Source organism: Drosophila tropicalis, unplaced genomic scaffold (genome assembly GCF_018151085.1).
Source record: "Drosophila tropicalis isolate 14030-0801.00 unplaced genomic scaffold, ASM1815108v1 contig_694, whole genome shotgun sequence".
NCBI lineage: Eukaryota > Metazoa > Arthropoda > Insecta > Diptera > Drosophilidae > Drosophila > Drosophila tropicalis.
Window position 1 is genome coordinate 5,039,032 of NW_027173176.1, and position 23,271 is coordinate 5,062,302.

At 36.3% G+C, this 23,271-nt stretch overlaps 6 protein-coding genes across 9 annotated transcripts in view; 2 read left to right on the forward strand and 4 right to left on the reverse strand.

Annotated features, from left to right (window-relative positions):
- The window catches only part of Ac76E (adenylate cyclase type 2 Ac76E), a 42,479-nt gene extending 40,622 nt beyond the window's left edge, over positions 1-1,857 (reverse strand). For 2 of the 3 annotated variants that reach the window (XM_068292392.1, XM_068292393.1), the window contains exon 1: positions 1,450-1,857. The gene's annotated coding sequence lies outside the window, so the exon portion shown is untranslated. The remainder of the gene's footprint in view (positions 1-1,449) is intronic. The other variant, XM_068292390.1, reaches the window with a different exon arrangement.
- Positions 1,858-10,332: 8,475 nt separating this feature from the next.
- Positions 10,333-14,197, reverse strand: RhoGDI (rho GDP-dissociation inhibitor). The gene is made up of 5 exons (XM_068292418.1): positions 14,039-14,197; positions 11,813-12,037; positions 11,635-11,744; positions 11,450-11,564; positions 10,333-10,662 (listed from the first exon to the last, which is right to left on the reverse strand). Exons 2-5 carry the CDS (start codon positions 12,000-12,002, stop codon positions 10,466-10,468), a joined length of 612 nt encoding a protein of 203 aa, XP_068148519.1. The 5' UTR covers positions 12,003-12,037; positions 14,039-14,197; the 3' UTR covers positions 10,333-10,465.
- On the reverse strand, positions 10,525-11,142 carry LOC137578828 (uncharacterized). The gene is made up of 2 exons (XM_068292419.1): positions 10,757-11,142; positions 10,525-10,662 (listed from the first exon to the last, which is right to left on the reverse strand). The coding sequence occupies exon 1, from the start codon at positions 11,015-11,017 to the stop codon at positions 10,913-10,915; it is 105 nt and encodes a 34-aa protein (XP_068148520.1). The 5' UTR covers positions 11,018-11,142; the 3' UTR covers positions 10,525-10,662; positions 10,757-10,912.
- A 140-nt stretch (positions 14,198-14,337) lies between the features above and the next one.
- Positions 14,338-15,382, forward strand: LOC137579036 (metaxin-2). The gene is made up of 2 exons (XM_068292708.1): positions 14,338-14,498; positions 14,558-15,382. Exons 1-2 carry the CDS (start codon positions 14,415-14,417, stop codon positions 15,287-15,289), a joined length of 816 nt encoding a protein of 271 aa, XP_068148809.1. The 5' UTR covers positions 14,338-14,414; the 3' UTR covers positions 15,290-15,382.
- Positions 15,383-16,835: 1,453 nt separating this feature from the next.
- On the reverse strand, positions 16,836-20,820 carry yps (ypsilon schachtel). 2 transcript variants are annotated; one of them, XR_011032772.1, is made up of 4 exons: positions 20,333-20,820; positions 18,549-19,298; positions 17,857-18,444; positions 16,836-17,674 (listed from the first exon to the last, which is right to left on the reverse strand). XR_011032772.1 is itself a non-coding variant. In XM_068292423.1 (4 exons), exons 1-4 carry the CDS (start codon positions 20,457-20,459, stop codon positions 17,627-17,629), a joined length of 1,032 nt encoding a protein of 343 aa, XP_068148524.1. In that variant the 5' UTR covers positions 20,460-20,819; the 3' UTR covers positions 16,836-17,626. The 2 variants fall into 2 exon arrangements, 1 of the variants encoding a protein (XP_068148524.1); XM_068292423.1 differs by having other exon boundaries at positions 18,338-18,444; positions 20,333-20,819.
- A 287-nt stretch (positions 20,821-21,107) lies between these two features.
- Positions 21,108-23,154, forward strand: Ir68b (Ionotropic receptor 68b). Its single transcript, XM_068292907.1, has one exon. The coding sequence runs from the start codon at positions 21,226-21,228 to the stop codon at positions 23,152-23,154; it is 1,929 nt and encodes a 642-aa protein (XP_068149008.1). The 5' UTR covers positions 21,108-21,225.
- The last annotated feature ends 117 nt before the right edge of the window (positions 23,155-23,271 follow it).

Here is a 23,271-nt window from a genome sequence, read left to right on the forward strand (position 1 = left end):
GTGTATAATGATCTAGATCTGTATTTGAGGAACTAGGCTCATAGAAAAAGTTGGTATTCCAAGAAAGTGGAAAGGTGTAGCCAACTTTCTTCTACTTCTTTCTAAATGAGTAAATAACTTTAAAAGATTGATCCGTTAACAAGTTGTATTTAAGTATTTCCCCTGTCCTATCATTCCATTGACAATTATTAATTGCGCATACGTCACGTTGTTCCATCGGCTAATTTACTATATTTATAACATATTGACAAACCTCGTTTCTTGTTGATTTTTCAATGATGGTAGCAAAGAGAGAAAAGCAGACAAAAATATATACATTTTGTATAATTTTTGAGTCAGCCAAGGAATTAATTATATTAATAAAGTCAAAGTCACCAAAGTCAAAAAAAAAAAAAAAACCAAAAAGAAAAAAAGAGAATCACATACATTAAGAGAGAGTGAAGTCGACTAAAGCATTCCCTTGACTATTCATTTGCAAGATTAAAACTTAAAAAAAAAAGACTTTTGTCTTTAGAAGTTTTTAGAGAAAAGAATTGATCAACTGAATATTGTCTGTAAGGTTAAAATTACAGGGTATACGCCAAATGAGGTGAATTCTTTGGCATACATATTTCTACTCATACAAAGTATGCATATACATACATACATATGTATGTATGTATGTGTGTGTAGCTGCTAAATAAATTTATACAAGAAGCTGCTTTTTTTTTTTTTTTGTTTTTGTTTTTGTATCATTTCTTTCATCGCACACACACACACACACACCTATGTGTGTGATTCACACAGTTACACACAAAACGATCATCACTGACGCAAAGTGTCGCTGTTGTCCCCCAGCTGCCAACATTAATTTTTCCCTGCGGCCCCCACCCCCTTCCCTTAGCGATCTCTTCCCCCTCTCTCTCTCTCTCTCTCACTCATGCAATCTCTTTCTATTTTCCTTTCTATGTCATTATAATATATATATGTATGTATGTATGTATGAATATATGAAACAAAAATCCAATTTAATTTAATAACAAAAAACAACAACAATAAAAAACAAAAACAAACAGCAACGCCAACAACAGAAATAAAAAACAACAAAAAAGTATGAAAAATTTTTTAATTATAGAAATCAGAAATCGGAAATCAGAGACGATTAGCACTATCACAGTGAAATAAAATTTTTACTATTTTATTTTTAGACACAATAATTTAATTTTTTTCGCTTTTAGTATGTTGCTATTTGAACTAAACAAAAAACAAGAAATAAAAAAAAAATTAGTTACACTTGATTATGGGAAAAACAAAATAAAAAAAAATCACACACACATTACGTTGCTGTTGTTGTTGTTATTTTTCGCCGGTTTTTATTTCATTTTGTTTTTCCCCCCCTCCCCCACATTTTTTTGTGTTTGTTGCCCTAATTAACATTAACATTTTAGTGAACTAGATACAATACTATACCTAATTGTTGTATATAGATGTATATATATATATATGTATATATATATATGTATATTTTGCTTAATTATTTATTTCAATATGCATGTAGATAGAAATGTATATAAGAAATTTGTTTAATGGGCACATGGCACAATAAATTCACAAACACACACTAAATAAGCCCGCGAAATTCACAAAAAAAAAAAAAAAAGAAACAACAATAATAATAATAATAACAACAAAAAAAAAAAAAATTATTTGTAGGCAATGATGAAGAAGAAGAAGACGACGACGAAGAAGATGTTGTATGTGGATGACGATAAACCGTTGGTCGGCTTGTTGCCAGTGACAGCGCTACCGAAATGAGATAGTATGCGAGAGTGAATGAGTGAGAGCGCGTCGCGACTGATGGTGGGAGAACCGCTCTCGCTAAGGTTCTAATCAGAACTGAACTGAAATGTCCAACAGGCGGCTGCCTGAACGGAGTCACAGTTGGCAACATGACAGCAACAGCAACAGCAACAAGCTGCGCAACATGTTGCCGACCTTGCCTAACGCAAAATGTTGCTTGACCGAAAAAGAGACCGAGAAGTAGAGAGAGTGAGTAGAGTAGAACGGTAAGCTCGCTTGTGATATGGAGTGAGCCGTTCGCTCTCTCTCGCTCTCTCTAGTCCTAACCCAACTCTTTCTAATTCTCTGTTTTGTTTTGGTTCACACATTGTGTGCGCCTTTTTCGCCGGTTTTCTCAACTTCTTCTCTTGCCTGCTTCCCTCTTCTCCATCCGATTCGATTGTTTCATTCTGCCCAAATTGTGCGACTCTTTCCTCACGTTACTCGCACACACGTGGCGTATGGGTAATATTCTACATACATATGTATGCATGCATGTTCATATGTATATGTAAATGTAATTATTTGTATATTTTGTCTCGCTACCAATCAACTGAAACATTTTGCATACATTTCTATGGCAAAGTTTGTTTGTTTTGGTTTTGGTTTGGGTTTGGGTTTTGTTTCTTTTTTTCTCAATCATTTATGGGCTTAATCAATTAATCAATCAATATAAAGTTTTTTAAGGCAATTATTAAGCCAATAAAAGAACAAAAACAACAAAAAAAAACCCAAACAAAATTGGTAACGATTTTCGTGGAACACTTAACTATGCATATAAGCACACACAAATACTCTAACAAAAAAAGAGTCTTTACTTCATGGTAAAAATTGTAAGCCATAGCCTAAAGAACTCTTTGAAGGATTAAAAAATTAGTCACTAGAAAACATTTTCAAATCAATATAATGAATACTTATAATTGATGAAAAATTTCTCGATCTAAGAATTCTATATATACAATGTATATTATACGATTATTCTCCAAAAGAAATTTCAAAAATGATAGCCACTATCATTTGATAGTACCATGAAATTTGCATTGAATCTAAAATTATTTGCCAATTTAATTCCTTTACGAAACTGATTAGCTAAAAAAAACAAAACATAAAAACAAAACAGCAAAAGGATCAAAAAAGGATGAAAGGCAACAGCAACAGTTGAATAAATATTTAAGTTTATATTGTTCGTTTCTCTCAAGTAAAAGATTTACATTTATTTGGTTAACTTTCTTCTTTTTTTTTTTTTGTTGTTGTTGTGAAGGGGAATAAAATTTACTAGCTGCAACTAAAGCAATTGGTATTAGTTATCTCCTGGAATATATCTAGTTATCACTTGAACCTCAATTTCCTTTAAATTGAATTTGATTTGCAGAAAAGTCGTTGTGAGATTTTCACACCACTTTGGCACTTGTTAATTTCTGCTTAGCCAGGATATTGTCAACAGTTGTTTCCTGCCTCTCACGTATGTATGTAAGAAAATATTCCAATTTCTGTTGACGCACAGAACACCATGGCAAACAAAACGCAAAGTATATATATATAAATGTATGTATATATGTATGTATATAAAGTACTTTATAGCATATACCTACTCTGGCACTTTGTTTGCTGACTTGTGCAATTTCCGACTGACACAACACTGGGCGTATACGTAATGAACTTTGCTGATGCCAATGATGCTGATGTTGCTGCTGCTGCTGCTGCTGATGCTGGCTTTAATTCATTTTCAAATTGGTCGGAGTTAGTTCATTATTCAATTCTTCTAACTTGGCTCCAAAGTATTATCGACCCCAGAAAAGGAGTTAAACTGAAGAGCAGCTGCTTTACTCTTCCAAAATCCTATTCAAGATTTATTTCGCACTCTCAGAGTTTTCTGTCTGATATACATTTGATAACTTAGCCGCTTAATTATCAGGATTTATTAAATATTTCGAAATAAAAACACTGTAAATATGTTCAAGTATCAAAATTTAATACATTCCAAGAATATTGATCAATGTTTTCATATTCGCTCATTTACAACTTTCATCGCTTAATGTATTTCAAATTGTCAGCCTAAAGCCTTCATTTGAGGCCATTAAAAGCCAATTTAAAATATGTAAAAGCCACCAACTGAAATGTCAAAGTTCATAAAACACACGACGCACACAAATTAACAATGGGTTTTGCATAAATTGTTAAAAATGGACAAAGAGAGAGAATCAGAGAGAGCGCGAGAGAGAGAGAGAGATAGAGAGATCGGTTGCTCACCAACCGGGAATGAGAAATATGAGAGATATACATCAATAATCCCTCGATAACAGTAATTGACAGTCATGGTCAAGGTGAGTCTAGCACAACTTTTTTGCCCCTTCGCCTTCTCCCCAATATATAGAGCAAACGCCACCTCGTAATGGCCTGTTCGCCTTTGGGTCCTAACATCCATCCATCCGACCTTCCTTCCTTCCTTTCTTCCTTCCTTCCTTCGTTACTTCCTATCTAACTGTCTGACTCTCTGTCCTTGTGTAGGTGGGCATGCATAATACATTACCCGATTGAAATCAAAACATGTTTACCTTTCTCGCAGTTTAGCAAATAGCTGAAACTGACTTTAACCATACCCTAGATATCAGGTGATGATATCGCTGCGAGCTTTGGTTAATACTGTTCTTTGGAGTTTTGTCTTTAGCCATCCTTATATGTATATTCTGTTTATATTTGTTCGTGAGAGAAAATGGAAAACAAAGGGAATGTCAAAAATCCATACATGGCCATGGGATTGCAGGGTATACAAGAAGAAAGCAAACTTGAGCGTGGCCACCGGCAAGTGGGCAGCCAGCCAGCCACTTCATTCTGGGTGTCAGGACAGCTCCTTGGACTAAATCAAATTCCATACCGTTTTCCTTTCTTTTATTTTGTTTGTTGGTTGCTTGCAAAAAAAAAAAAAAAAAACCGTGGGAAAATTGTTCTAAATTATTCCAAGTTTTGCTTTTTTTTACTTATTTTGCTTGGTCTTGAATTTGTAATAACTTTGAGTTTGGCTGATTTTCAGAATCAACAAGAATACTGATACGGAAGTCAAATGAAAAGTCCGAAATGAAAAACAGCAAAAGGCTTTCCGTTTCCATTGTTTTTTGCCGCCTTTTTTGGTTTGTTGCAATATAATAAATAATTAACTCTGTCAGCGAATTTGGTTATTTAAAAGCAAAGCAGATTGAGTGTGGGGTGGAATATAATTTGTGATAATAATTAAATATTTATGCTGAAACCTTTTTCTTTAAGTACCAACAGAAATTTAAAGCATACTTTTAGGCACCAACATAATGACAAGCTGTTGCCGCATACACACACACGCTCACACACACACACACACTCACATCTGGCTACTGTTAATTGTGCTCCTGACTCGTTTGTTGTTGTTGTTGCTGTTGTTGACTTTGCAGTTTGTTGTTCTTTTTTTTCTGTTTTTTGTTCTTGCCGTTTCTGTAATTAAGTTGAGCTCGCTAATTAAGAAACATTTCGTAATTAGGCTTAACTCTGTCGTCCTCACTATTGCTAGTGGCGAATGTTTAAAAATTGCAAAGCAGAAATTGATTTTCCTTCTACGGCAGGCAAAGTTCAAAGTTTAGCCGATTAAATATGCAGGATTGAATTCATTGAATGAGTAACCCGTGCCCCCTGACCCGCCCTTCCCAGCTGAGTGACAAATGGCTAGTCCCCCAGGTTGCATTTACCATTGATTGCAGGATAAAGAGAAGAAGACAAGAGCGAAAAGTTGTCGGGTTGACCTTATTCTCATTTAATTCTTGTAAAGCGATTCTTTTTCGTTTCGATTCTTCAATTTCTTTGTGTTTTCCTTTTACTTATATTGGAAAGGATCTGCAGGGACACACATATCTAGAATCTAGGCTCTTCATTTGCTTTGTATCGTAATAATTGTCTAAATAGAGATATGGCTTAGAGAATTCGGGGGCTTATTGCATACTTTAGGGAGTAACGTTTCCCATTTCACAATCCTGGATCCGTCACTGTTGAAATTACTTCTAACAACATTGAGTTCGTAGTCGAAATTCGATTCCCATATCAATAAGATGAAGCAACTACAACTTTGCATACATTTTGAATATATATTTTTTTCCAGCAAACTGACAAAAAAAAAGCTATCCTTTAAAATTTAACCCAAAATTCAGCATTGTAATCGTTGTAAATGTTATTAACTAGTTTTGCATTTAGTTTGACTTGGGACTTACGTGTTTTATTGTATTCCTACAAATCCCCCCATTTAAATTGTCCTTTTTGGCCCCAAATTATAATTAGTTTCAATCAACTAGCTAATGTTTTGTCCCTTTTTCAACTTGATTTTGCTTTTGGGGCGCCCAAACCTATTTAAATTTAATTGAATATATACGACAAAAAGATTTTTCGGAAAACTTTTGCCTGCGAGGGTTGAGGGTCTGTTGTTGTTGGCTTGATGTAGTGCGACGTTGTTCCAAGCCTTCAGCCTAAAGCTCATTGGCAGGCCTCATTTGGTATGCGAGAGGCGCATATGAGAAGGAAACGTGCGAAAAGTTTTTCAGTTTCCCAGCAGGATACTAGGGATACGTGGCGTATGATGAATTTCATCTAATCTCCCGCCTGCCAGCCAGCCAGTTATTACAATTTACGTTAATATATTGAAACAATATATAAATAAGTGGCAAGCATATACAGATTTACATACATACATAAGTGGTTAGACAATTTCATACTTTTGTACAGATGAACTTGTATATGGGATTCTATCATCTTTTGCTTAAAGCAAAATGACAAAACTTTAGACCAGAACCATAAATATTTGAGCCATGATTGTTAATTTGTGGCTTTTTCAAGAATATTCATTTCAGTCCATGCTTTGTCTTGCTTTACTTAAACCGTCTTCTTATGCCACTATATTTCATCCCTTGCTGCACTTTCTATAAAAGTTTCCTACTTTAGTCCCATATAAATAAGTTTTTTTATTTTTTGCTCATATTTTCCCTTTTAAGCAGTTTCAGCTTTAATGGGGCTCACTTTAAAGCCATGTCCATAAAATGTTCCGCATGCTGAGAGACAAGCAACAGACACGCCCACCCACACACGTTCACAGCACACACATACACACTCACAGACACACCGCTTTACCATAAGGTAGCCAAAGTCCAGAGAGTTCGCTTCAAAAAAAAAAAAAAAGGCAACGGACAAAAAAAAAAAACAGATATTTCCCTCGACGAGCAAAAAAATAATTTGCGTTTATATTGAATTTCTCTTTTCATTTCGTTTCGTTTCTTTCTTTTCTTTTCTGTTGTTTTTTTTTTTTTTTTTTTGTTTTTGGTTAGAACATTTCATGGCAGGCAGGAAATTGCATGATTTCTGAATATATTTCCGAATATTTATTCAAATGGCCTTCTTCTCGGTCAGCGGACTTGGTCAACAAATTTCTGATTTCGCTAGTTGCATTGATTTTTAATGGTATGAAAGCAGAAATACTTTGAACCTAGAACACAATATTTAGGAAAGGATAGCAAGGATCCCAGGATACTATTCCATATGGAGTCATGGAATTTATGGCTACATTGCCAACTCGTATATTGCAGATACGGCGAACAGCTGCAGTTAAGTGCACCTACATGACAGCAGCAAATGGCCGCCTTTGCATGACCACGTACATAAAGGGTGTTTCAGTTGGAGGTTTACTGCAAACATCTTTGAGACATACATACATACATACATACTGCACATGTATTCAATTCAACCCGCATGCTGCCTCTCTCTCTCTCTCTCTCTCTTTCTCTTTCATAGCGGAATGCCTTTTGTCTCTCTCTCTGAAACTTTCAGCACTCAAACGAATTTTTGACTTTTCAACGATTTTTATTTGTTATAGTCAACCGATCGGTTCGATTTCAACAAGTGTGCTGCATATATAAGACTGAAACTTAAATATGAGGTTTTGTAGCAACTGCTCGAAAACTGAGAAATTAGTTGATATAGAAACAGACAGACAAATTCTTAGCAAGGAAAACATTTGGTAATTTCTTTGTTTGTCAAATCGTAGGAACCAATTGACCATTAAGAAGAATTTAAAATAAAGTGAACGGAACTTCAAGTCCCAGTCTTTAATGCATCTTCAAATTTAGCCTCAGTCTTTCTTCTCGAGTCTTTGTGATAATTATCTGTTTGAAAGTTAAAAAACAAATATAAAGAATTCAAAAAACACCCTTTATATATTTGTATATACTATATTTTGTATATATATGTACATATATTTGTGAGCTTGCAGCCTGTTGCTCTGTTTTTGTATAAACATATTTGTCAGGCATATGAAAAATTGAAGCATATGAAATGAGGCAAGGAGAGAAGGAGGAGAATCTGGAGAAGAAGAAGGTGAAACGAATTTATCGCTTGTATATCCTAGAGCTAAAAGTAAATTAAGTTTGGCTCGTTGAAATTGTCTTTTATGCTTTAACTTTTTGTGATTTCATTTCAGTTCTACGCTTATTACCGACAGACACTTTGCAGTTGTGCCTCTTTCGCTTTTCACATTTCATTGAGTCTCATTTGTGGAATTCAATGGACCATGGCTTGCATCTCGTTGGCAGGATGGCCTCCATCCATGGTGACAATCAAGTGCCGTCAGTGTGGACAATACGGATGACTGTCAGTCAAGTCAAAAGAGCAAAAGAGAGCGACGATGATGGACAAGGATGCCATTTATCCTCTTACAATTAAAGCTTCAAATGTGTGCCCACACAGATGATTTGATGCAGATTTCCGTACATTTTCCAATGGAACTTTCAACATTTTATTCTAATATTCATTTTGCTTTAAAAGTGTTGCCTACTTATTGGCTACCCATTTTCTGTATTGTATTAATATTGGTAGTAAATAAAAGATTCTGCCGAGTTTGCGAGTAAACGTCAATCACCTAAACTTGGCAACTAACTTTGGGACTAAATTTCAACCACACATTCATTCGATTCATCCATACACATACATACATAAGTGTACAAACATTTATACACATTCGCCGTAATTTAATTTTCTTCGCTTTCATCTTAATGACATTTCCGCATTCCGCGAATTAACGTAAGGTTAACGTACAACAAGGTCACCTTATCCGTCCCGTCTCCCATCCCAGGAAGCAAATGCCTTTAGATTCGGTCTTCAGCAATTTTTGTTAAAAAACAAACAAACACATTTATTAATTCATGCAATTATGCGCGCATTTTAAAGAAACGTGTGTTTAAATGTTTAATTTGTTATTGTCTTGACTCCTTACGGCTTTTTCAAGGCTTTCTCTGGCTACCTTGGGCCGATCTTAGGGCAACTTTTCGAAGACTTCCTTTCTTTTGGCTTCCTGAAGGCGTATCTCGAGACTTTCTGCCTTAGCTATGTAACTTCTTGAATGTTGACGCTCATGTTGGGCAACATGTTGCCCGCAGCATGTTGAGTGATCAATAGCAGCATGTTGCTTATGACACACTCATGGCAATATTTCACATACACACTTGAATGTATTGTAGTAAGTAATTAATATCCAGTAATGCTTGAATTATGTCTTTATGGCTCGAAGACTGCGTTAAAGTGTACGCTCAGAAACCTTATTCTCAAAGATTTCTTGAACTATTATGAAGCAAAATCAATAAGTGCGTAAATGTAGCTTCAAGAATTTCAAATAACACAGTGAGAAAAGATTTACAAAAAATGTTTCAACTTGTTTTATGGTGGAAAAACCACACACAGACTTCTTTTTGATTTCCATTTCCATTCCATTCAACCAAAAACACAAACACATACACAAAATTTAATATATATTTAAATATATATTTACTTTTTATTGCTTTTCAATTTCCTTCTTTTTTTGAGTTTTTGTTTGTTTAGTTTAATTTTACATAAAGACAGATAATTATCGTATAGTTTGAATCAAGAATCAAGTGTTCAGCATTGGTTGATTTACTTAGGTATAGAAGTATACATTTAAGATAATGCCAACGCCCAATGAGCAAAAAAAAAGTAAGAAAACATTATATATGAAATGCATTCCAGTTGTAATGAAATCATCATCTTTGGATTTTAATGTTCAAGTGCTGAATATTCTTGCTTAAACTTTACAATTAATTTGTTTAAATACTTGGCGCAAATGCAGGCAACTTTCTTAAAGTTTATATATTGACAAAAAATTTTATGTTAAACATATGCAATGGCATTTTAAAGTGACTGAATGACTGACTGACTTCTTTCTGATTTATCGACACGAGTGCTAAATCAAATGACAAGACTTATACACGAAAAAAACGTAGATTTAACCGAATTAATTTCACATTTTCATATTGTTTGTTTTTGCAATTTGTTTTTTTTTTTTTTTCTTTTAACAGATTTTTGATCTCTACACACAATTTCATCAATTGGATCATTAATGGGTATCAAAAATACTTTCTATGGTTTCCATTTTACATACACATTACAATTTACAATTACAAAAATATTTCAAAAATTTAGCTTAATAAAAATACTTGGTGATTTGCGTTTTGGAAAAATTTATCTCTCACAATTTATAATTACAGATGAAACATACGTACGCGTGAGTGTGTATTGTGTGTGTGTGTGTTTGTGTGTGTATGTGTGGTTTTAAGCGTAGGTGGATTCGTCATTTTTATTCCCAATCCTTTTTGATCTCAAATGTCCAATCCCATTTCAAATGAATATGCTTATCATCATCCGTGAATACTGAGGAAACGGAATAAGTGCCTCGTGAGATCATACCAGAGGGCGCCTCTTCGGGTGGTGTCAAATAGTTTTGGATTTCTTTCTTGGGAGGATACGAGCCGACCATATGGGCCATTTTATCAACTATATTACAAAACACACAAGAAGCGACATTGCAAATTATTAATTAAAATATCTATATAATCAATTTGTTGCTCTTAATTCAATCTCCTCTTACCCAAAACTTAAAGCCATGCAATTAAAGTTATCCATAATATGTTGTGCATTAAAGGCACAAGCGTATAAGATATTATATATAGATATAGTTAAAAAAATTAACAAATTAAAATGGTGGGAAGACAACTAAACCGGATATTCATTTTTTTATATAATATTAACACATAATTAGTGTAAATATGGCAAAAGTTATAAAGAATATATAAACCACACTGCAGAGACCGCACAATAGAGCTGTGCCATTAAAGCCACTAGTTCCCATTTTGCCTTGCGTTAGATGTGCTTGAAACCAAAGTGAAATAACAACTGACAAATCTACAGAAGGAAGCCAAAAGGCAACCCAAAACGAAGCACTAAAAGTGCTGACATAACATTGACTAATGGAACACATTTCTTCACTTTTGCTGCAGTTTAATCGATTGCATTTACATATATCTATCATTTTGACCATGAACGTTTTTCTCATAAAGATTTAGAGAATTGCAAGTTACTAAATGCTCTATAGATTATGAAAGGTAACTAAGATGCCCTCACAATTGCAAAAAAGTAAACAAATGTATTGTTTATCGCTTAAGCTAAAGAACGTTTGATGGCTTTCAGCTTAGCCCTCTTTCTTTTTAAGCTATTCTCATGTCCTATGTACAAATATGTACCAATTAAAATATACAAAAATAGATATTTATATGTAGCTTACCGGGAAGACTCATACGATAGGTTTTCTGCACATATTTTAATCCATGGACAATTTCACGTTGAACAATAAAATCAATGCGCACCTTATACTGAACACCCTCCTTGATAACAAAGACCTAAATCACATTTAGGAATTTTAAATTAATATACGTTTTTTTTTTTTTTAATTCGTATGTTTTTTTTCACCTGCTGCTTGAGTTGACTAATATCACCGGTTAAATCCAATTCCATATCATCACGTCCCTCCACAACAAGAGCCAATTTTTTAACTATTACCTTACGAGGATCATTTGGTTCTATAAAAGTGAACAGTGTACATTGAAATAAACATCATTCAAGCAGAATTTGTTTTGATTGTACTTACCGACAACAATTTTTTCAGTTTGGGCTGCACCAAGGAGCGCCTCTTTGTAACGTCTCAAACTCTCATCCTCCTGATCGGCAGCCATTATCTCTTCAATTGTTTTTTCTGGCGGTGCTTGGTAGTTGGCATCATGCACATCCTCATCATGATGATCGTCAGCATGATGTTGTTGGTTCAGTGTTTCGGCCATGGCGCTCTTTTTTTCTTTTCCCTTTTGTTGTTATGCTGTGAAATGTTTATATTTCCGATCAATTTAATAGAATTGTTTAATTGTTCTTTGCGTTGTTGCTCTTGCGCGCTGATGTGTCTTGTTTGTGAGTTTGAGTTTGAGATATGTACCTACATATGTATGTATTTCTCTTCGGTTTCGCTTTCGACATTTCTTTTTCTCATGCAACATGTGGGTCATAGGCATATTTTTAGTAATGCTGAGTAATACATACATACATACTACATGTATGTATGTATGCGATAATGAGATTCTACATAATGGTATGTATGTATGCACATACATATGTGCGGGTGATTAAGAAAGCCGTTGAGTATAAGAACTAATATGACGATGTCGAGAATCATCATTAAAGTTTATAAAACAAAAAGATCAAACGATGTGAAGAAATGATTAGCAACATTTTCCTTATTCTAATCTATATCTGAACCACTATAAAGGGCAATATGACTAAGGAAATGGTTAGACCTTAAAACTCACGATATCCACATAATCTATTCTAGTAGCCAATAAGTAAGTCCGTTAGCAGTTTATCTTCCTTATGATCCAAGCCCCAATAAATCAGTGGCTAATATTTACTTTGGTTCCACCCGTTTATTTCCAAAAGCTAGCCTAAGATTTGTTGTCGCTCTTTTTTTTTGGTTCTCGCTTTGACTATGCTCCGCTCAATAATATTGATTAAATTCCAATTATTAACACATTGTTGACCAGATAGAAAGTCGGTTGAAGGGCAGAAGATCCGGGGTGGGGGGTGAAATGAGGTGGACGAACGAGTGGCTTGGGTGGAATGATGGGTTGGTGGTTAGAGGGGACTGACCCTACCGACCGACTATATCGTCCGACCAAATACGGAACCATAAAAGCAGATAAGGCCATGAAAATATGCAGGGATACAAAAGAGTAAGACAGAGACAGAGTAAGAAAATGAGTGAAATAGAGAGTTAGACTGAGTGAGAAGGTATTGAATAATATTGACCAGAATGGAAATGGTTGACAGCTGCTTTGCTTTGCCCCTATCCAAAACTTCTCACCACTCGTTGTCACCTCCTCCTCCACCACATTCGCTCGTTCCTCCTACCCCCTCCTCATAACTGTTTCCCTATTTGGCTGTTGTTGCAGTTGTTGTTTTATTATCTTGCTTATTGTTTTCCCATTATCTAAATACACGTCGCCTTGCTTTATAACCATTACCAATACATACATACATACATATATATTTGTTTGAGTGTATTTCTTCTATTTTTTCAAATTAATTTTCCTCAGTTTTTACATTAAATAATGTTATGGTCTGAGGCAAGATAATAAAAATGTATTTTTATACAAGTTTTCTATCGTTTTTCCTAATTTTTTTTTTTTTGTTTTTGTTGGTTTGAAGGAAGGGAAAAGCGTTGGCAATGAAAAAAAACAGAGAAACAACGAAACAAACAAAAAAAAAAAAAAAGGCTAAGTAATAGAATTAATTAAGTGTGAATGCAAAATGAGCAGACCAAAAAGCTTAGCCAACGACAATTAAAGCAGTGCGAAAGAGAAACAAGTTAAATGGCAAGGGGTGTTGATATAGCCAAGGAGTAAGGGGGTTCCAAAATTACCCCCGTCAAAGTGTTGGGATAATTCAAGGAATGAAGCGTTGCCAGCCAGTTCCATAAAAAAAAATAATATGCATAGCCCAAAAAACGAATGAAAAAAAATGAATCACGCATACCAACTTGCACACACACACACATGCGGATACTAAGGCCGGCAAATGAATCGTTCTGCCTGCTGGTGTTTCTTTTTCTTTCTTATTGTTGTTTGACCAGCCACATTTTTAGGGAGTGTCGCAATTCCACGATAAGCATTTGTTCTTTCATATTGTTCAATACTAAACACATATTTTGGCAATAATTAAATGCTAATCATGGTATGCAAAGACTATGTATTCGCATGTGTGAGTGTTTTTATGTATGTTTTTACATACGTATATATGTTGGAATGAAATATAGACGTTTTTCACTTACCTTTTATTCTATTGGAATTTTGCGTAACGTCTAGTTTAACAGGCACTAGCAGAATTTATTGTTAACTATAAAAAAAACAAAAAACAACCAAAAACACGCAGCGGACAGAATTGTGCACAATCAACGATAGTAGAGCTGGGAAATCAATCGATGGCACCATCGATACTATCGATAGCACATCCAGAATGCGACAAATCGATTTTCTCATCGCTGGAACTATCGAATATATCGATACTAAAAAGTTAATAGAGTTGCCACCTGATAAGATAATAACACTATGCTTAACTATGTGGTAACACTAGATAAACAGCTGTTTGTTACTTCATCGCTATAGATATACTTTTTTTAATTTAGATTCGGGTTTTGTGGCTTAAAAATGCAGTCACAATTGTTAAATCAAATGCACACAGCTGATAAATTATCCGAAGAGCCCTGGCCAGAGGATGCCACACTTTATCAGGTAAGTAAGATTTGAAAATTCTAAGCCATACACTTACCTGTTTCTGTTGATCTCTGCAGCCATTTGACGCAGAGCAAATACTTTTGCCGGAAAATGCCAGTTGCTTGGCTGTGAAGGCATATTTAAAGATGTGTGGCTTGCCCTTCAATATTCGATGCTGCGGCAATGCTGAGAACATGTCTCCGGGTGGACGAATGACCAAGTTGCCGTTCTTACGTGCAGGCGCATTTATTTTTGCCGAGTTCGAACCTATTGTCAATTTTATTGAACAAAAGGATATGGCTATTGGCAGCTGGCAAGATCCCGATGAGAAAGCTGACATGCGTACTTATGTATCTCTAGCTGAAAATATCTTCACCATGGCCGAATTGTACATTAGCTTTAAGAATGAACGCGTCTACAAAGAGGTCACAGCTCCGCGCAATGGCATAGTCTTTCCCTGGCCGCTGAATCAGATCCAAAACTATTCAAAGCGTCGCAATGCCCTGCGATTGCTAAAGGTGTACCAGTGGAATGATTTGGATATTAAACATGTCATCGAAAAAGTATCAAAATGCTGCGAGACACTCGAGTATAAGCTAAAGGAGTCACCCACAACGCCCTTCTTTTATGGCGATCAACCTTGTGAATTGGATGCCATTGCTTTTGGCCATCTATTTAGCATTTTGACTACAACATTGCCCAATATGGCATTGGCGCACACAGTGCAAAAGTATAAGCTCTTAGTCGACTTTTGCGTTTTCATTGATGACAAATACTTTCAGACAAAACAAATTAAAATTTCCCACTAAATTTCCGCTTCAAATTGTTAAATAGTTTGTTTTTTTACCTTAAAGAAATTCGTTTACAAAATTACACAATTGCAATAAGCCATAAAACTTCAATATCTATTTGTCTTTTATTTATTGGTTTTAATATAATTCTCTTTCACAAAGGTTTTCGATACACTCGAGGATAAGGTCTACGAGAAGAACAAAAGTGCATGGGCTAGAAAGAGATCGACATCGATTCTTTTTCTCTTTCTGTTTTAAAAGTAGTTTCGAAATGAATTTGAAACCAAGCTTATTCCAATAACTTTCTTAAGATTTTTAAAAACCGCTTGTGTTTTCTTAATTAAAAGGATCTTATTTTTTTCTTGTTTTTTAAACGATAGTAAACAGTCTTTTTAGTATAAAAGGCAAACGTTTTGTTTGCGAATCAAGAGAATAGTTTTATTTTCAAATCCAAACGCAGACAGGTCTGATTTTTAAAAGAAATAAACTATATTCCAATTTTTAGTTTAACCGCGGCGACGACGACGCTCACGCCCCTCAGAACTTCTGTGATTAATCCTACGGATAATACGTCTACGGCGGTGATGAGGATGACGTGTACGCCTATGTACGGCAGCTTCAGTTGTTGTAGTTGTGGTGGTTGTTGTTGTCGTTGGTTCTGTGGTGGAGCTGGAGCTGCCTGTGCCTGTGCTGGTGCCGGTGCCAGTTCCTGAATCGACATCGCTAGTGTCGTCGGAGGTGTCGTCTGCACGCGAAATCGAAAAACAGAGAACCATTACGGTCAGTGCCAGAACCAAAAGAACTTTCATCTCTTCACTTAGTTACTTTAAGATAGATAGATTATAACTGTGTCCCAATTTTCGTTAAATCCATGGTATTTATACAATTTTGGCAACTGCGAAATCTTTACAGCTTTTTACGTTTTCAATTCATTGAGTGGAAAATTTTTGAAGTCGACAAAAGAAACTATTGTTTACCCATTTGAATGTTTGGGTTGTTGTTGTTAAAATAAGTTCTATATACATACACTCCGTTAGTTCAATATTTGCTTAATTATATTTAGATATTCTGTATCTGTATTTGTTACCAAATATTGAGTTAATTTTGGTTCGTTTCTTTTTTCTATAGTGGATAGGATGGATGAATTGGTTGTAACTAACTATTAAGTAAAACATGTGCGTGGACAACAATTGAAAACTTTCCACTTGCTTTTCTCTATTCCCACATAATGATTATTGTATTATTATTATAGGACTAACTACTCATTTACGATCTGTTAAGAATTCCTTCTTCCCCATAAATTTTAAAAGAAAAATCACAATGAATATTTTTCAATTTTTTTATTTTTTCCAATACGTTTTTTTTTTGTTTTTGCTTTTGTTGGTTTTTTTTTTTTTTGAAAGGTTTTTTTCTTTGCATTTTCTTTGTTGCCATTTGCATTTGTTGTTGTTGTTGTTGTATATTGTATACATAATTATACGTTTTGTTTTTGTTGTGAATTACAAGATTACTGTTCTTTCTTTCTTTCTAACTCTCTCTCTTTTTCTTATTTGTTTGTTACACATTTTCTTTTCATTCTGTAGGGGGAACTGACTCAAAGTGTGGGGGCTCGCGCATGATGGACAAAAATTGTACAACACAAAAAAACCAATTAAAGAATAATAATCAAAAAATTAACTATAAAAATACATAATTTGCAAAAACAAATTACTTAAAAGTTTAAAAAAAAAAAAAACAAAAATGATTTGTAAAATGTTTGTATAAGTATAAATGTATAATTATATATGTGGCTATATAGAATCTGATCTGATCTAATTGGCGTTTTCGCTTTTAAGTTATTTTTTTGTTTTTGGTTCTTTCCCATTTTAACCTCATTCAAGTTTTTATGACTAATTTTTTTTAGGTGTTCTTTCTTTTATGTTAGTTGTTGCAATTTCAAATTTGATTAAGATATATATATATATATAAATATATATGTATTTGCTGTACATATATATGTAAATATATATATATTTATCCAGGTATTGTGTATTGTGAATTTGAGATTGCGAATTTGGTTTTTCCGTTATTTAACAATTTTTGTCCATTAATGTTGCTGTTTGTGTTGCTTGCCCTTAATACACATTTTGAAACATAACCAAAAAGCAAAATTGTTCATTTTTTTTTGGTTGCTGTTTTAGATGTTGTTGTAGTAGTGTTGTGTTGTTGATGTAGTTGTTGCGGTTTTCCTTCTGTTTGTTGTTGTTGATGTTGTGAATGCTGCAACCCCTTGGATCTTGTTGTTGTTGTGGTTGATAATTGTTGCTGCGTTGGTTGCTTTATGTTGTTGATTGTTGGATATTGTTGTTGCCATTTTTATGCAGTGCTTTCTGTTGTTGTATTTTGCAGCTCTTGAGCGCCATTCTAAAGTTGTGGAGGAGAGTTGGTCGTTCGGTTGGTTGGTGGTGTAGGGGAAGGAGAGGGAGGTAGATTGTCAAAGAAATAATTTAGCAAATTATAATACACAAACAAAAATGATTCAAATCAAAAGCAAATAAATAAGATCAAGAAATAAATTAAATTTCTTTTGTGTAAGTTGTCTTTACCATTATGTTTAGTTTTTGTGTGTTTGTTAAATCAAGGAAGAAATGATAAGAGTTATTAGGACCCGAAAAGCCTCTCTCAATGAATGTTTAATGTGTATGTGTGTTTGGATGGTTGTAAGTTCTATCTCCTGCTGCTTTTCTTGTTCATGCGGCATATTTGTTGTGTGTGTGTATGTTGATGTTGGTTGTACGGTGTAAGTGGATTCTTGCTGTAGTTGTTGTTAGTGTCTTTTTAATTAAGAATGCTTCTTCTAATGCGCATCTTTAGTTAGTGGTTTTAGTTGTTTTTTAGTTTATATTTGTTGTTAGTGTTGCCGCCACCGATGTTGATGTTGTAGATGTTGTTGTTACAGCCGCTGCTTTTACCGCGCTGCACTTCTATATGCTGATAGTGGTTATAGTTGCTATCGTGGTTGTTGTTGTTAAATTGTGGTTGTTGTTGTTGTAGCTTGATGGCTGGTTTTGGTTTTTAGTTGATTACCTGCTGTGGCTGTTGTTCCAAACCACCACCAGGGCCATTTGGTTTCCGATTCGGGCGACGCACACGATGCTGTTGTTGCTGCTGACGCGGTGGTCCTTGACCTTGAACTGCAATTGCAACAAAAAAATTCAATATTTAATATAATTGAGATCTCGACCACTCCATAGACCTAGGAGCTGGCTATCTATCTGATTTAAAATGAGGTACTTACTGTACTCACCGCCATCACGACGTGGTGGTGGTGGTCCATTGTTGTAATTGCGCCGGAAGAAGCGTCTCTGTGGGCCGCCGCCAGGGCCACCGCGACGTGGCTGACCGCCATCGGGATTCTGATCATGTATTTGACCAGGATCAGCAGCACTGCTGCCATCACCGCCTCCCAGTCCTCGACGCTGCTGACGCGGATAATAGTTATTGTAGCGACGTCCTGGGCCACCGGCAGGTGGTCCACCTGGACCGCCACGAGGACCACCGCGTGGTCCACCGCCGGGTGGGCCACCGGGACCGCGACGATAATTGGGACGTGGTTGACGTGGTCCACCTGCCCCTCCTTGCAATTGTTGCTGCTGCTGGACATCAATCGGTTGCTGTTGCAGCTGGGCCGGAGATTGGGCCAATTGCTGTTGCTGGTCATCGCCTTCATCACCATCGCCGGGCTGCTTGCGGCGATTCTTCTTCATCCACGGGCGGAAATTGCGACGTTTGTCGGCAGCAAATTGGCTACCACGCACTGGTTCACCCAATGGGCCGGTCACATTGGCAGCTTCATTACCCTTCTCGCCAATAACGACATCAAACTCAACGACCTCTCCATCGCCGACAGAGCGTACCGCCTTCTTCGGATTGTTACGGGCAATGGCGCTCTGGTGTACAAAAACATCCTCTTTGGTGTCGTTACGATTGATGAAGCCATAGCCGCTCTTCACATTGAACCATTTAACGGTGCCGGTAACTTTAGTGGCTATAACCCAAACAAACAAAACGAAAAGAAGAAAACCCCAAAGCAAATGAGGTGGTTAAATTGAGGTTAGAAACGGTCCAACAAACATATACGTATGTATATATTACATACGTATGTATATAGTTATAGACTAGGATGAAAATCTAATACAATAAAAAAAAAAAGAATCTAAATACAATTTAATTCAAAACCAATACGCAAGGTAAATGCATGGTTGCATGTGTAAATACGTTTTATGTGTGTGGGTGTGTTTATGTGAGGGATTGCAAGATTAGTGGTGGGCACTTTCTATAATCATCGCTTTAAAGCAAAGACTCGATGAAAATTCTAGCAATTTCCTTGGCTGTCACTTCATTTGACAGGATACCCTTCTATGAATATGCAAGTCATCATTGACATCACTTTACATCTTACAATTTTCACATGCAAATTTTATTGCGATTTTCTTTTGAAAATGAACTCCTAGTCAGCTTTTGAGGCGGAAAAGAATATCGCTAGCCTTATGGCGGAGACCATCTCTAGAATGTATACAAATCAAATTTACCAAAACAATGCACACACACAGACACCCATACATGAAGACATGGACACACACATACACACGCACAACCGTCTTGCTCTCGCATTTGCTCTCTCCCTCTCTTCGCATCCGCGCCGCTCTGGTGAAGAGTGCGCGCGCGCTGAAAGGCGGTAAGTAATTGGGTTGAACGGGGGTGCGTGGGCACCGCCGCCGGTAAAAAGCAGAATTTTCAATTTCGTTTCTTTTGCGACCGCTTTTCATGCGGCAGCAGAGCCGGCGTAGTGTACGTTCCATTTACAAAATGGCGTCCGCGTATATTTTAAGACTCACACACACACATATACACTAATACACATGCACACACAGGCACGCACATTTTTCTTTCCTTTTTTTTTCGTTGGCTATTTTGGGTGCTGGGGCCCGCCGCTGCCATGTGTTTGGCATATGAATGAAAATTGAATATTACAACAATTAAGATGATTTTTCACCCAGCGGTGGGTTTATTTTTGCTTACCAATAATCTCCTTTGGGGGCGGCGCTGGTTTACCCTGCGCCTGCTGACCATCATCTTGCTGCTGCTGTTCATCCTGCTGTAGCTGTTGTTGTTCAATGGGTAGCTGCTGTTTCTCCGAGTCTGCCATCGTTCTCACACACACGCGCGCGCTCTACCCCAAAATGAAAAGCTAGAAAACTCAAGTTGGATCCTGCTAAAACACACTTTTTCTTCGCTTTTAGTTTTGCCTTTCGTTTTTTTTTTTTCTTATCTCGCGGGTGCCGCAACTTTTTTTGTTATTCTACGCTTTGTTCTTACTGAGGAGGACGACTGGTAGGGGATTCGATGTTACGGTTGTTATTGCTGACGCGGTCGCAGTTGTGGTGGCTCTCCACACTACCACACTTTAGATGTTGTTGTTGAGTGTGATCTTAAAACACTCGCCACTCGCAGGGTTTTCTTAGCCTTAACGATTGTATTTTGTTCACAAGCACAGGAAGTGAAACATGACAGCTAAGGCCAGGGATGCTTTGACCCGGCCGTAAAGTAGGGTTGTCAAGCAAAATCGACTAATCGATAAATTGTGGCTATAGTTATTGCTAACAAAAAAGGCTAACTAAGCAGGTAATTTAAAATTTCAAAATTTCGTTTTTATTTACAAATTTTAAATGAATATAATTGTATGAAGATTAGTCAAATGATATGTATATATATTGGAAGCTCTTGATTAGTAATTTTTATCTGCGGATAGACAAAATTCGTTTTTTCTCTACTTTTTAAGTTACCAGTTATTTGTTTACTTAACGGCTCACGCAATGCTTAATTGGCATACTCCTGGGTACAATTGTTATACATATATCCAAATCAGAAGCCATGCTTTTGAAGAATAATTCTAAATTCAGTTTATTATCATCATGTCCAGCTTTTGGTTATTCTTTTTATTGGCTCTTAGCACGGTTAATGCAGCGAAACAAGAACCATTAACTGTGGCGAAAATTGCCTGCCAAATAGCATTGAATCAGTCCACACAGATTACTTATATCTACCGATGTGTTACTTGCCCATTGTCTGTTGAACATATAGAACAAGAATTGAAACTTAATCAATGTATCGGCAGCCGATTGCCAGTAATAACCCGAAGCATAGAGATCCATGAGCTAGAACCAATGCGTCAAACGGATAGCACGAATATCTTTTATATACGAAAAGGACATTCAGGAAAATTCCTAGTTCGTCGCATAATAAACATGCTGAATCCTCGACAGCCGCGCAAACATATGCATAAGTATCTTTTCCTCTGGCCGGAGGCATCGTTGGATCAAGTGCAGCAATTGTTTGAAGAATTTTGGTTTACGAAGAACATGTTATACGGTTTGGTCATTATCAATCCAAGGAATATATACGATTTTCAGCCATTTAAAGATACGATAAACTTAAAATTGATCTACAATTCAGTTTATTTCATAGATAAATTGAGGAACTTGCATGGCTCTCAGCTAAGATTTTCCATGTTCAGTGATCCATTGATGGCTATCCCATTGGAACCGGTTACTCAAGCGGGTTTCACAGCCCTCGATGGAACGGCAGCCAAAGTATTGGCACAACTCTTAAATGCCACAGCCATTTATTTAATACCCCAGGATAATGAAACCTATGGCCGTTGTCTACCCAATGGCAACTTTACCGGAGTCGTCAAGGATCTTATAGAGGGACGAACAGATTTTGCACCGAATTCTCGCTTTGTTCTCGATTGCATTTGGCCGCATGTGGAAGTTTTATATCCCCATACCCGAAGGATAATATATTTGGTTGTGCCAGCAGCTGGGCTGAAACCGGGATATCTTATATTCTTACGAACCTTTCGTCCTGCCGTCTGGCTGTTGTTATTTGTCAATTTTCTGCTGGTTTTTCTAATATTTTGGCTGCTGCAGTATTTGCTAGCCAAAATACCAAGACCAGTTAATCCCTGGAAATGGTATGAAATAATGGCCATGTTTGCCAAGACACATTTGGGTGAACCTGTCACTGAATTTGCCCAGATCAGCTCTTTACGTGCATTTCTCATGTCTTGGATACTCTTTAGCTATGTCCTTACCTCGATTTATTTTGCCAAACTGGAAAGTGGTTTTGTTCATCCTACCTATGAGGCACCGTTGGATAAGCTGGATGATCTCAGTCATTATAAAAACATTCTGAAAGTTTATGCTGTTGTCACAATGTTTGAGGCTGTTGAATCAACGCTTTCGGCAAAACATTATCAATTAATTACCCAAAGGAGTCGTCAGTTGCCTTTGGGATTGACTTCCTCGTATTATCAATTGGCCGTTAGTCGTTGGAAACCTAGTCGGGCTGCATTTATTATGAGAGATTTTCATGCTCGCGATTTTCTGACTCACACCTACAATTCGCAGGAGGATCGTCCTTCGTATCACATAGTGAAAGAGTATTTAAGATCCATGCTATGCACTTATATTCTACCAAAGGGTTCACCTTTTCTCTATAAATTTCAATCCATTTTCACGGGATTTCATGAGCACGGCTTCTTCGAACATTGGCGACAAATGGATGTAATTCATCGCACTGGCACTTCATCGCAGGCAGAGGAATTTTATGAGAGTTTGGGTGAATCTGATACAGACAGAGATCGCACTGCCACAGCGGTAGCAGATATAAGGACAAAGAAAAAAGTAGTTTTGACTTTAGAAATCTTACAGGGTGCTTTCTATTTATGGTCAGTTGGCATTTTGCTCAGTGTGGTGGGCTTTATAATCGAGCATGGTTATTACTGGTGGAAACGATATACAAAAAATGATGTAGTCAATAAAATGGCGAATAAATGTTAGACCAACAGACTAAATTCAATTTTAAGATTTTTAAATGCCAGGGCTCGCAAAATATTAGATGACAACTCTAAAAAATGGGCTAAAATTTAACTATTAAGCAGCACTGGTACGCTGCCA

Bases quoted from the DNA above. Each gene is read 5' to 3' on its own strand.
- LOC137578828 (XM_068292419.1), bottom strand. From the start codon at position 11,017: ATGGGAACTAGTGGCTTTAATGGCACAGCTCTATTGTGCGGTCTCTGC.
- RhoGDI (XM_068292418.1), bottom strand. From the start codon at position 12,002: ATGGCCGAAACACTGAACCAACAACATCATGCTGACGATCATCATGAT. The intron at 11,565-11,634 runs GTGAAAAAAAAC...AATGTGATTTAG, and splicing joins TTAGTCAACTCAAGCAGCAG to GTCTTTGTTATCAAGGAGGG. The intron at 10,663-11,449 runs GTAAGCTACATA...TTTGTAATATAG, and splicing joins CTATCGTATGAGTCTTCCCG to TTGATAAAATGGCCCATATG.
- LOC137579036 (XM_068292708.1), top strand. From the start codon at position 14,415: ATGCAGTCACAATTGTTAAATCAAATGCACACAGCTGATAAATTATCC. The intron at 14,499-14,557 runs GTAAGTAAGATT...TGATCTCTGCAG, and splicing joins AGGATGCCACACTTTATCAG to CCATTTGACGCAGAGCAAAT.
- yps (XM_068292423.1), bottom strand. From the start codon at position 20,459: ATGGCAGACTCGGAGAAACAGCAGCTACCCATTGAACAACAACAGCTA. The intron at 19,299-20,332 runs GTAAGCAAAAAT...TTTGGGTTATAG, and splicing joins GCCCCCAAAGGAGATTATTG to CCACTAAAGTTACCGGCACC. The intron at 17,675-18,337 runs GTAATCAACTAA...CCACAACTTTAG, and splicing joins TGGAACAACAGCCACAGCAG to AATGGCGCTCAAGAGCTGCA.
- Ir68b (XM_068292907.1), top strand. From the start codon at position 21,226: ATGTCCAGCTTTTGGTTATTCTTTTTATTGGCTCTTAGCACGGTTAAT.